Source organism: Netta rufina, assembly GCF_964035555.1.
Source record: "Netta rufina genome assembly, chromosome: 5".
Classification (NCBI taxonomy): Eukaryota; Metazoa; Chordata; class Aves; order Anseriformes; family Anatidae; genus Netta; species Netta rufina.
Window position 1 is genome coordinate 31,125,089 of NC_140128.1, and position 13,695 is coordinate 31,138,783.

At 36.8% G+C, this 13,695-nt stretch overlaps 1 protein-coding gene across 1 annotated transcript in view; it reads right to left on the reverse strand.

Moving 5' to 3' along the window:
• Positions 1–13,695, reverse strand: part of STARD9 (StAR related lipid transfer domain containing 9) — a gene marked incomplete at its 5' end in the record, with an annotated part of 104,296 nt that overhangs the window by 21,402 nt on the left and 69,199 nt on the right. Inside the window, 4 exons of the mRNA XM_084287028.1 lie at positions 2,269–2,459; positions 9,602–9,649; positions 11,792–11,895; positions 12,933–13,015. Of these exons, the coding sequence (XP_084143154.1) occupies positions 2,269–2,459; positions 9,602–9,649; positions 11,792–11,895; positions 12,933–13,015 (426 nt within the window). The remainder of the gene's footprint in view (positions 1–2,268; positions 2,460–9,601; positions 9,650–11,791; positions 11,896–12,932; positions 13,016–13,695) is intronic.

Genomic DNA, 13,695 nt, shown 5'->3' on the forward strand with positions numbered 1-13,695 from the left:
TATCTTCAATCTGCAGCCTCTTACTGAAGAACTACCTTTAGTTACTCATTCATGGGGTTAGGAAATCAGAGGTATTTAACTTTGATATGGTGAATGAGGGCTATCTGTAGCTCTTTGTAAGACAGGTGAGTGGCAAGAGGGGAATTTCGGGCTGTGGACGTTTCCCTAATTTAAGAAATGTAGCCATCATTATCCATAAGCATTGTGAGCATTACTTGCTTGGTGACTACAGATCTTGTTAAACATAATTCATTAGTGATCCCCACCTCTGTGATTCTCCTGTTCAGTTTATGTTGGCAGCTATGCACACAGTACATGCGTAGAAGTATGGAAACTCTACAGGTAAGTACAGTTCCTTTATGAATAAAAGGAAAGCATTTTAGTCATAGTTTTAGTTATTTTTTTTCTTAATAGCATCTTTAACTTTTACATACAAAACAGTTTTCCCAACTCTTAATTTCCAGATCTGTCCTTTGCAGTGTGTTTCTACCAAGGAGAATATTTGGCAGATGAGTGTGTCCCCGTAATAGAGCTGCAAGCCCTAAGATGCTAATTAACGTCTACTCACAAACTTGCCTCTGTCAGGAGCTGAGAAAAAGATAATGCAGAAAAGGCTTTGGTGGGCTGCCAAGTGAAGAATTGTATTTGGCTGGCAAAAACTGCCCGTCTGGCTAAGCTTTGCATGAACACAGATAAACAGTGAAACTAGATTGGAGCAGAGAACAAGTCTAGATTCAAGAAATTAAGATATTTTGGAGAAACTCCATACTGTCTACATACCTTAAGCCTACCTACTTCCTATCTCCACAATTTTCTCTTTAATCTTTTATTTATGGGTGGTGTAATTGAAAGATGGCAGACTGCGTAAGTTTGGCTCTGAGAAACCTCAAAAAATTCAAAAATCATTCTTCTTCCAGGAACCAATAGCAGGCCTTGCCAAATGGAAATGGTGCCTCTGTTGTTCCTTATCAAGAAACTTGGATCAAATCATTCATTAGAAGGTAACTAGAAGAACACAATAGCAACCCTATTCAGTGGTCAAGAGCTTCTTAAGGTTTAAACTGTTGCCAAATCAGTCTACAAAATCTTTAACAGGCAGTCACCAAGAAAAACCTTGCTGAATATATCTGCATGCAAAGCGGCAACTCTCGGGGATGGGAGCCACTGATGCTAGCAAACACTTCTCCAAATACGCTTTTCATGGCATAGTTAGCGTAGAGCTGAAGTTTGTGCCAGACCAGTATCACCAGTATTTTATCCAATTACTTTCAGTTCAGGAAGACAACAGTATCTCTGCTGAATCTGGCCTATAGGATGTATATGCAATGTAACACTGATCACTGTAGATTTCCTGTTGAAGTTAAAATCTCAACAAAAACTAGAACTTTCTCACTTCATTACACTTCCATCTGGAAAATGCAAGCAGACAAAACACCATAAAGCTTTAACCTGAAATGAATTATAATGTGTTTCAAAATCTTCTGCTGAGAACTAAGCATGAAGTGAACTTCAGTGTCCCACCTACTTCTCAGATGAGCACTGCTTAAAACTCAGAAAGCAACCACAGTTTGAAGCATGGTTCTATGCCATGGTCCTTCCATAAAAGCACATGAATAAGGTCTGCACTGTGCTACTGGTGAGATCATCGACAAATGCATAGACAGAGCACCTTAACCAACACATGTTGCAGTTCCAAGGCATCAGCTCTCTCAGAAGTGCTGCTAGGTTCCTATGTCATGCTGTTGTTAGAGCAGTTTCCCTTGAAAACTTATAGAACTACCATGGCCATCTGAATTTCAATCTCTTGGAACAATGCAATGGATGAAGCACAGATAAATCAAAAGAAAAATGTGAAATACAATGGAAAACTCAGTCTATGAGTCTCACATGCGAGAGTTGCACTACAGACACAATCAGAGCAAAACTGCAGGGAAGCAGGATAGGGAGCAGCTGGGGAGATGAGAGGCTCAGTGCCACAGCAGGAACAGCGTGTTGGTGCTGTCTCTCCCAGCAGTGACCTGCAAAGATAATTAGTGCTGCTGGCGCACTGCAAAGGAGCCCTGTTAGTCCTGTTAATCAAAGCTTGATAATTGTTCTCATGGGAAAGGCAATAATAGGCGAAAACTAGTAATAAGCTGTAAAAATAAACTTCCACCCATAACACAAAGCATAACTAAGACAAAAAACAAACAAACAAACAAACATAAAGAGGATGAAAGAATTCAGTAATGGAAGGGAAGTGAGAGAGGGCAGGAGGCGGGTACCTACTTTCTTGGATCTGCTGGTTGATGAGTGCTTGGTCATTTTCTAGTTCCTGCTCTGCTTTGATCTGTCCTCTGAGGATCTGCTGCTTTAAATCCTCAACATAGAGTTGCTGCCGTTGAATTTGTTTCCTGTGGAAAGCTTCCTGGTCTCTCAGTTTCTGCTGGTACTCTTCATGCACAGCATCTATCTCTCTGCTGTTAGAAATGTTGACAATGAATTTAAACCAGAAAAAAATACCAAGCATTTGTAACAAAACAAGTCATCTTACTGAAGAAAGACAGACAACATTCAGGGGATTGTTTTGTTCAGTAAGGGTGCATTACACAAAATACTCATGATGGTAAAGTAGCTGAGTACGTGTGTGTCACAGCAGGCCGCAGTCCTGTAAGTATCAGAAATGCCAGCATTCCTGAAAGTTGACATGGTGAAGCAGAAAATTCCATCACCAGAAAGAAGGCAAAAGGAATTTAAAAAATACCGTCACTTGTCATTTTGCTGAAGATCTTCCAAAAAGGAAATTGGAGGGAGAAGGGGGTGTTACTGTTTCATAAATTTATAACCAGTATTATAGGATGTTTTTCATCTGAGTATTTCAAAGAGTTTTTACAGAAATGTAAAACATTTTTTGTAATGTAAAAAATGTAAAACATTTTTTCTCTTCTTACAGATTAAAAATCTTCTACCTCAAAAGGGTTACTGGAATTACTGAGATTACAGTGAAAGTCTCTGAAAGCATCAAGGAAAGAACTTGATCATCCAATTCTCTCTTGGATGCAGCTTTTCCATTAGGTTACTACTTCTATACATGGAGCATGACTGTGACCAGAAAAGTGACTAACCTGTGAAAAACTCTACAGTCCCTCCAAGAGGCTTGTTTCCTGACTGTTTGCCAAAAATTTATAGACACACACACACTATCTAAATAATATCTATTCTTAGCACGAACCACAACAGCATTGAAGACCTACTAACCCTATGGAAGAAAGGAATATACATTCTACCTGTCTGCACATCATCATTAGAAATTCTTAACATTAAAGATTTATTATGTGCGAAGGAGATATATATTTACTTGACATTTTATTTCTAAACACCACATTATACGCGCATCAGAAAATTAAATATTTAAGTCTTGAAAAATATGTTAATATATCTTACTAATGTATTAAATGATGTATTAAAATACATTTATTATGCTTTTTAAAAGAAGCAAAGATGTCAAAACTCTAAAGAGTCCTTGAAGGTCAAAAGAAAAGAAAAATATAATATCAAAGGAAATGCTCTGGAAATGTCACGTTGTTTATAAAATCATTACAAATACAAGGTCAGATGAGCATTTGCCCTTTGCTACATTTGAATTTATTTTAAATCTCTATCTAGGACCTAAGCATTTTTTTGAAGCAGCCATTTCTACCACAACAACTTCGACTCTGTATGCTAGATTAGCCAACAAAACAGATGAAACAATTAAGCAGCTAAAACCTACATGTCTTCTGGAACACCTTTAGATGTAACATCCATTTTCACTTTCTTAAGAAGCAGCACGAAATCTTGACTACACAAAGCCTTAAAATTCCTGATTATTTAAAATATTACTGACTCTTTTCCACTCACCTGAGGAAAACAGAATTTGTTTATGTATACATAATGCTGATGAGAATAACTGAAGAGGAGCATCTTCTATTCAATTATCTTTTATTGCATGGTGCAGTCAAAGTACAAACTTTGTCACTGCCATCTGCTAAATGGCTTGTGTCTATTTGAGACCTACAGAAACAAATCACAAGAATAGGCAGCTCCAAGATCCATTTGTCCTTGGCTTGACTGCTAAGATGCCAACAGTCTTTGATTTGTATTTGTTTCTCTTGGATGAACAGTAATCGATGCCCAGGAAACAGGACTGGGACACCTAGTTTCATATTCACCTGAAATAGGTTTGAACTGACATTTTACTGATGCCCTGTAAGGCTCCTGTGGCTGTTTCATACCCAGGCTGTTTGGTTGTTTCTACTGACACCAACCGCTGGGGGACAAACTTAGAGGTTAAAGGTGGTCTGGTTAACTAAAGAATCATCCCTTTCTGAATATAAAATGAAATCTGAAGAGTTTATTTTAGAAAAAGCTCCCATGTTTTTAATAAAAACATGGGGGAGGCTTTCCATAAATGAGGATTCAAGGTTATGTTCTATATTTTCCAATATATATGCAGTAGCTAAACTACTAAATCAGTAACTGAACTACCGATCTGAGACAGAAGACCCCTCTGATTCTGGAGCACTTACATCACCTCTGTGCTTTCATGCACTTAGGTTGCAAGGTCTTCATGGCAAGGACTGCCTTTGAATACTTATGCACTACTTATCCTAAGAGAACCTTGATGTCAGCTCTTGCCGATACATTAGAAGTAATAAACCTTAATAGCAATTGTACATGTGAAGTCTATGCACAATGCTGATGATGGGGTAGACTTCAGCCTCTTTTGCCAACATATAAAAGCTCTGAGTCCTATGGTGGTAGGACAGCTGAAAAATCTGAATCTACATTTGTTACTGAACATTTGCATGACCTTGGGAAATCACTTAGTCTGAGACACATGTGAAAGAAGCAAAATACATTCATCCAAGAGAAGTGAGGAGAATCCATTAACCTTATCAAATATTAGAAAGTCAAGTATTAAAAGAGCTGATTTGTATTCATTTAACATTATCAGCAGCATTCTGTATGAGATTGAGGAAACAGAGTAAGTCGTTGCCAATAAGGCTGAAAAGCGGAGTTTGGTAACAAAACAGTAGACAAAGAATTCTTGTTCCGCATCTGTTTACTAAAACTACATAAAATTCCTTTTACAAAAACATCTTCTGTTCTTAACCTGAGTTTTTGCTTGCAGTCATCCTATCATAATTCAAACTGCTTACAAATTGAAAAGCAGAACTTCTAAGTATGTGAAAACTCAATGCTGCATTTCAATCGTAAGACCTCAAAATGCTCGTGGGGGCAGTTAGGTAACACCTAATTACAGGTGGGAGAGAGTAACAAGTTCTTCCCATACTTTCCAACAACGTGGAATAAGCATTGCAAACAATGGACAAAGAAGTGTGGTGTTTGCTGTTCTCAGCAGCACTAGTGTATTCCCTCATGTACGGGGTAATAGCTTTTTGCTGATCTGACATGAAATTGTAAGATCCTTTCCAACAGGCATGTGTGTTTGCACATACAGCAGATGCTGGCCAAACTAATGTTATTACTGACAGCTCCATGCTATGACTACACCCCATACAAGCCAAGAGTACAGATGCACAGCCATACTTCACTTTAGATCTTGGAAAAGAAACACATCACCAGCAACCACAGCAACCATTACCATATGATTACTGCCATGTTTTGGTAAGGTAGCTGGATGGAATGATTCTCTCTCTAAGATTGAAGTTTCTGTAATAAAAGGTAGGTGGATTGTCCCACTGCTGCTGAAGGTATATATAGAAATTGCAGTTCTGCTGCTATTTCAGTGCCTCTTTGCCTCATCTCCTAATTTTTAATAGTACAAAACAACAACCAAGCAGGGTGGTAGGGACAACTCTGAATACCAACACTGAGACTGAACATCCAACAGCTTTTTACAAAGTCACTTCTTAAGATGGTTTTTTCAAGTGGAAGAAAATGATAATGAAAATTGATGCACAGCCGCTTACATAATACAGGTATTATGGCACAAGATGGAATGTTTTCCCTCTGGTGAGCTTACTGACCATGAGGGTAAAACGACTGGTTGGCTTGGGGTACAGATCTGTCTCTCACAGAAACTGCTGAAACCAAGAACATGAATCGAGAATGCTTCCTCCTTTCTACCTTTGAACATGCTATGTCATGTCAACACATCCTTGCTAGTTCGTAGAAATACCACTACAAATTAAACTCAAAAAGGAGGTGACAATGGCCCCAAAAGAAAATAATAGATTCACACATACACAGTGGCTAAATCACCTAGTAGGCAATGTAAAGAACAGTTTTTGTAGCACATATTTGAATGACTAAACTAAAAACAAATATCAATTCAATTAACATAAGAATATAGTCATATTCTGAAATAGGTGAACAAAATCACTCATTTCTTTCATCTAAAATGTCTTAAATAAGATGTACTATTAAATTAATACTTGAAACACAGAAATCCTATGATAAAGGAATCAAGCACAGATCAATTTCTGCTACTGCGTATGTTCCTCCCTTCCCATAAAAGCAACCTGCGTTCAGTACAGTTATAGCAGGAAATAACCTCGGGACAAATGTAAGACAAACAGCTTCGTTTCTGTAGACACAGACATACATAAAATCTTGGTTTCATAGGACCAGTATACTCTGGCATACAGCATATAAAAAAAGAAACCCTGCATAAAATTTCATAAAAGCATGCACATTTCTAGGTGTACCAAATGCAGCAAGAAGTGTCAACAGTTACCCCTCCTCCAAGTAAACCTTTTAAAATAGCAATTAAAATTACAACAGCAAGATAATAACCTTAAAATAAACATAACAAATTACAGAGAAAAAAATAATCATATTATACCAATATTGCTGGATTGTTTTTCCATCTCATTTTTCTCTCCACAAAGTTTGCATGACGCATGCTAAATGAACCATCTGTAAATCCACATTTTTTCCAGCCTGTTTTGTCGTCAGCTCTCCGGGATCCTATTGTGCAATTCTCCTCCCCTCTTCCCCAAACACTTCTACTGCTGATGCAGAGGCTGGCGGCTCCTACAGCATAATGCAGTTTTCAGTAACTATGGCAGCAAGAGCTCTGTGGTGAGGCAGAACGCTTTCTGCAACAAAATCTTCAGGCTCAGACAGAGAAACTCAAGTGAAAAAAAAATAAAGAAAAAGCAAGGAACACTTGCTAAGAGCTGCTACTTGTCATTTTTCCCTAAAGAAAACATCGGTCAAGCTAGCATCCCAGTCCTTCTGTCTGCGTAGTATTGAAGTCAATTTTTCTTTTACTAATGATTTTTTCCAGGGGGAAGAAGAGTTAATAAAGCAGAGGAAAAAAAAAAAAAAAAAAAAGATGTTGGCAAGACCTTTTGCATATTTGCAAATCCCAGCATTGTGAGCAATCACAAGCCAGGGTTACAAGCCTATCCACTGATATATATTCCCCCGCCTTGCTCCATCCTCCCCCTCTCCACACGTGTCCGATCTGGGGCCCTTCCCGCAGGGTCTCAGAGCATCACAGCAAGCAGCTGCATGGGACCAGCAGAGGAGGCTGAGTACATCTGCTTCTGCCTAGCACTGAGGCTCAAACCTCTCCCTTCTCTTCCCTAAAGCAAAGGGAAAAATGATGCAGGAGCTACGAAGCAATGCCACTGGCACAATTCAAAGCAAAAGTTGGGGGGTGAGGGGCAGAAGTGGAAACCAGAAATCAGTAAGAACATCCAGCAGAGTCAGAAACCTTTGGAAGTAAGGGACCTTCAGAAATATGTACACAGAAGAATCCCATTCAGCGCAGTCACCATCAGGCAAAATATTCATATTTTTGATTAGCTTATTTGCTTACAAGTTTTGCTTGCTTTTTAGCTTTTCCACAAAAACAAAACAAAACAAATCAAAACCTCCTTTTTTTCTTTGCTTAAACCCCAAAACAACAGTAAGGCAATGACTTGGTTAAGGCAGTCCTTTAAATACACTTCTAAAACAGACTTCTCTTTGGCAAGGAATCACAGGCACAAGACACAGACACACACTCCAGTAAAGGTCACTGCTGCATTGCTAAATTCCAGTTCAGCTGTAACTACAAGCTATCACAGGCTATCCCTTATGATTTCATTCATATTTAGAATTAGTTAATGCCCCTGCTAAATCACGCTTTTGTTCTAAGTTCTGGAGCTGCTGTAATTGACATAGTGACATACTAATATGACAGCGTAATAGTTTTGTGAAATATTTGGGGGATCTTCTAAGGGTTGCAAAAGCCTTCTTTAACTTGCATTTATACAGCAGTTTGAAATTCTCAAGTGATAGCTATTAGTAAGAACACAAAGTATTATTTTTACAAATACTAATTGGACTAGCTGCACCATACCAAATTAGCTGTTGTGTTCTCCAGTATCAGCCTTATCTATGGACACTATTTCTTTCCAATCCAGTAGGATTTCCCACGTTCTTAAAAGCCATTTTGTTTTGAGTCTTGGTATTTTCAGGGAGAAGCCTTAAACATATTCCAAGAAACTACAATTCATTCTGTGTACTGCTGTATCCCTGGGCTCTAATGGAACTACTCCATTTTTTTTTAATTATTATTATTTTATTATTTTATTTATTTATTTTTAATCAGACTAGTAAGACAACGGAAATAGAGTTTATAGTTATATGCAGTATGGTATTAAGGCAACAACAGGAGCAAGAACCTCATTATCTACTTATGTGTGGTGATGCTGTCACATGATTGTTGCCAGTCACAAGCCTTCCATGTGTTTGCTGGCCTCCAATAAGCATCAGAAGTGTGAGGTGCTGGGCTCTTTTGGGAATGTGAACAAGTAGCCAAGTAACAAGCACATTGAACCCTACCTCTTTTCAAAGAAAGTTTCATGCTTAAAATTTTAATAATTGGGTTCAATGGTAAAAATGTGTTCCCTCTCTCATTTCTGAAAATATTTTAATATAGAATTAGAGCTTGAACAGGCAATTCAACCTAATGAAAGCAGATGAGAAAAATAATGTAATCATACTGACAGCACAAGAAATGAGATTATAACTGATGATTATGATAATGTACATGTCAATATGTACTGAAATAAAAATTCCAGAAGAAAGCAAAATACCACCAGTTCCTGATTAAAGAGTACTCAAATGCATGGAAGCCCAACAATTTCAGAATGATTTTTGTGTGCAGTTGCCATGCCTCTTTGCATAAATTGACCACATTCTGCACTAGAAATTCCTTGTTTGGACTCTTACATAAAGCTATTTTCTTCTCAACACTAGAGAAACCAATTTATCTAAGGAATTTTTGATATACTAATGGGTAAACACAATACTTACCACTGACATCAGATTTATAGTAAATCCCACGGCAGTTGTGATTTTAAAATACAGATTACATGTGCGACAAATGTGCAAAATATTTGCACAAGATATAATATGAAAAAAACATGGTTGCAGAGACTTGCTTGTCATTCAGCTGCAAGTACAGATTCTTGTTTCAACATAATCAAATCAAATCAAATTTTGGAGCCTAGTTTGCTTCTTTTGCAGGAAGTCAGTGTAGCACAGAAGAAAGGCAAAGCTAGAAGGGCCAAAAAAATTCAGCATGATTTAGACACATCACTTTAAATAGTTTTCTCACCTTATTTCAGGAGAACATTTGTTTTCTTTACAGTTTCTACATTTTTGACTGTAAAAATAAAAATAGGAAATTACAAAGAGATTCAAACAGAAGGCAAAAGAACTTCATTGAAGACTATTAAACACAGAGATGATGTTATATTTTTCAGTGGGGGAATGCTCTGAGATACAGGCCGCTAGCAGCTGGTAAAACATATATGAAATGCTAAATGTGCAGGTGCGTGCGTGTGTGAAATACTAGGTGGAATTTTATTTATTTTTACTGTTTCAGCAAATAAGCACTCCACGTAGTCCATTCAGTGCTATATTACTGTTCAAAGTACCTCAGACACACCTTTCAGTACTTGATATTGACTCTTTGCAAAGCCTAGACATTTTAAGTGACTTCATTTTATTCTCATATTACAGATTTTAGGCTAGATGTCTTGCTCATAACTAGCTCCATAAACAGAACTACTTGTCTGGACAGAAAGACAGGCTTACTGGTTATTGTAAGAGAAGAACAAGTAGATCAATTCCATTTACATTTGCTAAAAAGTAGTCAAGGGAAACAAAAAAACAAAAAGACCAATGGATTATATCAACTGAAAGACAACTATTTTTAGATGTAGTCTATAGCTTATTTCTCTAACAGACGGACATTTGTAAAAGTAATGTGAATGCGATACCATTATGCTTCTCATTTTCATTGAAGTAATCATTTGAAACGCTCTGGCTAAGTCTGAGCATAATGTTACATTATCTAATATTTTTAAGTCCTGACCAATGATTAAAAAACAGATCAATACAATCTGAAATGTTCTTCAGTCCCATCAAGTTAAAAAGGGCAAAGTCTAGTGCACGGCTATGCTAAACTGTTCACAACACTTACAGATTTCTGCGTATTTTTCTAGGACCAAAGTTCTATAATAAATGCTCCACCTCTGATGTCTAAATTTATGTATGAGCAATGTGGTATCTAATTCTGACTGTCATTAGAAAATGACTTAAATTCTTCATCATTTTTTCAAAGAAAATAATAGGATCTATGTGTATAAAATGTAAGTCAGTAAATGAATAAACTGAAACATTAAAATAAAATGAAAACAAATACCATTTTGTAGAAAGGTACCATTGCAGCAAATCAGAAAACAAATGCAGAGATTAGGCATGTTAAAGAGAGCACACAAACACACTACCCAAGGTGGAAAGCAAGCCACTTGAACAGAAGGATGAAGAGATGTTCAAAAACAGGGAAAAAATTTTATGCTTATAAAAATGACATGAGATTCTTCCCCCAGAAAGAGCAAGATTCCCAGTATGTAACCACACCAAAACACTCGAGCAAGAAGCAGAACTATCAACAGATATGAATGAGAAGATGGCTGTTTCTTGCCTTTGACAGGTCAATTGAATGTGCCAGGCTGAGAGGAATTAAAAGAGAAAAAGAACCCAATTACATTTAGTTCTCCTATATTCTGTTAATGTTACAAGCTGAAACACAAGGAGGTATCTTAACTCATTTCCCTGATATACATTAATCATTGTCTTCTTCACACCTACCCTCTCCTCTTTCAGGAAGCCTCTCTCATTAAAAACATACATTAGACATCATGGATATGAGCAGCTCTTCAACGCTTTGGAAGCCGTCTATGCCTTATTTACTGCTCAGTTTAAAAAAACAAAAGAGAATCACCACGGCACTCTGAGATGAAGGGGTCAACATGGACCTGAGCTGCAGGGAATTTATGAGCAAATAGATCTTCTGATTTTCACAATTAGCAAAGAAACTGAATTGATAATTATGTTGGCTAAATCCTGATTCATAACCAGAGAAGTCCATTCTGTGCACTGAAGTAATAATATTGCAAAAGTTATAGATTAGCTTGTAAATCAAAACAGCTATAACGCAGATGTGCAAGTGTACTGAATTAAGGCTGCCTGACAGTCTTGACCAAGGCATTTTCTTGATAGAGCATCGATATTCATTGTGCATCAATAAATAATTTTGAAGTTTATTGCTGGAATATCATAATATTTCAAAATTAATCAGTTGGCTAATGCCTTTTCCTGGACACTTTTGATTTTGAACAGCTGGAAACGTGATGGGACTTATTTTAAGTACAAATCAGTTTTGTCTAATTAAAGTCCTGTCCTCAGACATTGTTCCACAAGAGATAAAGTTTTGTTCTTTTTCTTTTTTTAAACTTACTTTTCAAGGGAAGAAAGGATGTAATGAGGAGAATGGGTGCAACTTCCATCTAAGTTGAGCCAGTCCAAAGCTCTGCAGCTCAGAATGGGTGGGATATCATTAATCTACAAAACACACAACACAAGAACAGGAAGAAAAAAATATCACAGCAGCCTAGGAACTTTCAACTTAGCAATAACACTGTTGCTGCTTACTGCTGTACTCAGTGCTGTATAACATGCAGGATATGCATAATAATCTCCTCTCACGTGAACTTAAAATCACACGGTTCTTCTTAGTCTTTATTAATTTGCAAAACTTTTGTTACCGAGTACATTTCTTTCTGTAGCTATGTTTTAATGTATAGCATGTTATATTAATCAAGAAATAAAGGATGAAAGCAAATGGAAATGAAGCCCTTATTTCAACTACAAAGATGAGGACAAAAGGACAGTTGAGCAGAATGTTACCACGTTAAAATCTGTTTCAAAAGGAATTTTCTTGCCAATATCAGTTGTTAAAATGGTTATGTCCTAAATCAGAAAACATACATTATTTAAGGTAGCTTTTTGAGCTATGTAGGGTGTTTTTTTAAGAACTATGTTTTATTTTTATTTTTTGAAACATTATTAAAATAGCTGACCAAATAACATCCTGCAGTAGTTAGTTCCTGTGATCAAGAAATATTTTATCTATTTCTGATGTATGTAACAACTAAAAGCTTTCAGGGCTAACAACACTCAAGCAGTTAATCCTGTAAATTTTCCATTTTTGATAGTAAACATCATTTAGGATGGTGAAATGACAGTATATAGAGGATAATTAAGAAAATTATCAAACGTGGAAAGACTCAATTGGTCTTTTCATTGCAGCCGTCTGCCTTTCTGTTTCAATCCCACTTTTCGTCATGACTAGAAATAGGAAACACTGAATTATTCAGGAGATCTGCAACACTGTTTGCTAAGCACATCTGAAAGAAGCAATAGTATCCTCCCACAAAAGGTTTAGTGTCATTACAGACCATTAGATAGAGGAAATGAAACAAGTGAATATGATGACATTAAGAAATATTATCTACAGCAGGCAGGCTTTTAAGATGGAAAATAATATGGAAAAATCAATAAAGAATTAGGACAGAGAAATACAAATCCTCAGAACTTACTGATCTTCTTTGCCTTAAGACAGCAGCTTCTGCTGGGTGATTGAATCTAAACTTATGAGACTTGCCAAGGACAACAAGGGCCCCTGTAAACAAAAATTAATTAGAAATTTACAGAGACACAATGCATCAAGCAGTTAGTGCCCTGAATATATAGGTTTCTAAACCGCTGTGTACAAACTACTGTGTATTCAAACCACTATCAAACAGCCTGTTAAAGAAAAAAAAAAATAAAATGTTCTGACCAACAGCTTTATGACAGTCTCAAAGCAGAGGACTGTTTTTAAAATTTGCCACTATGGAACATCACAGCTATCATTCTGTAATGACAGTATCCAAACAAACTAATCTTGGGGACCTCTGCAAATCCAACATGACAGTAAACTCCCCATTCACACTAAAGACCAGCATGACTTTGTACAAAAAAACACTAATGAATACATTGCTGGAAACTTGTTTTGATACTAGTTTTTTTAAGAATCCAGATCAATCCAAGATTTCAGTAACTAGGTTTTTTTATATATTATTTTTTTAAACAACCAAAAATATGAGAGTCTGATTTCAGCTGAGCTTATTCACCATATCCTATGACTCTATGGTTAGTGCTGGAGGTCATTTCAACCATATTACATAATTGCCCTAAAACCAACCAGAGATCTACTGGCTTGGAGCCAATCTCCACTACTTTCCACAGCACTACCTCTGACTACAGATCTTCACTTTTCAGAATGATACAGACTACTGCTGCCAAAAGGCATCTTACTAT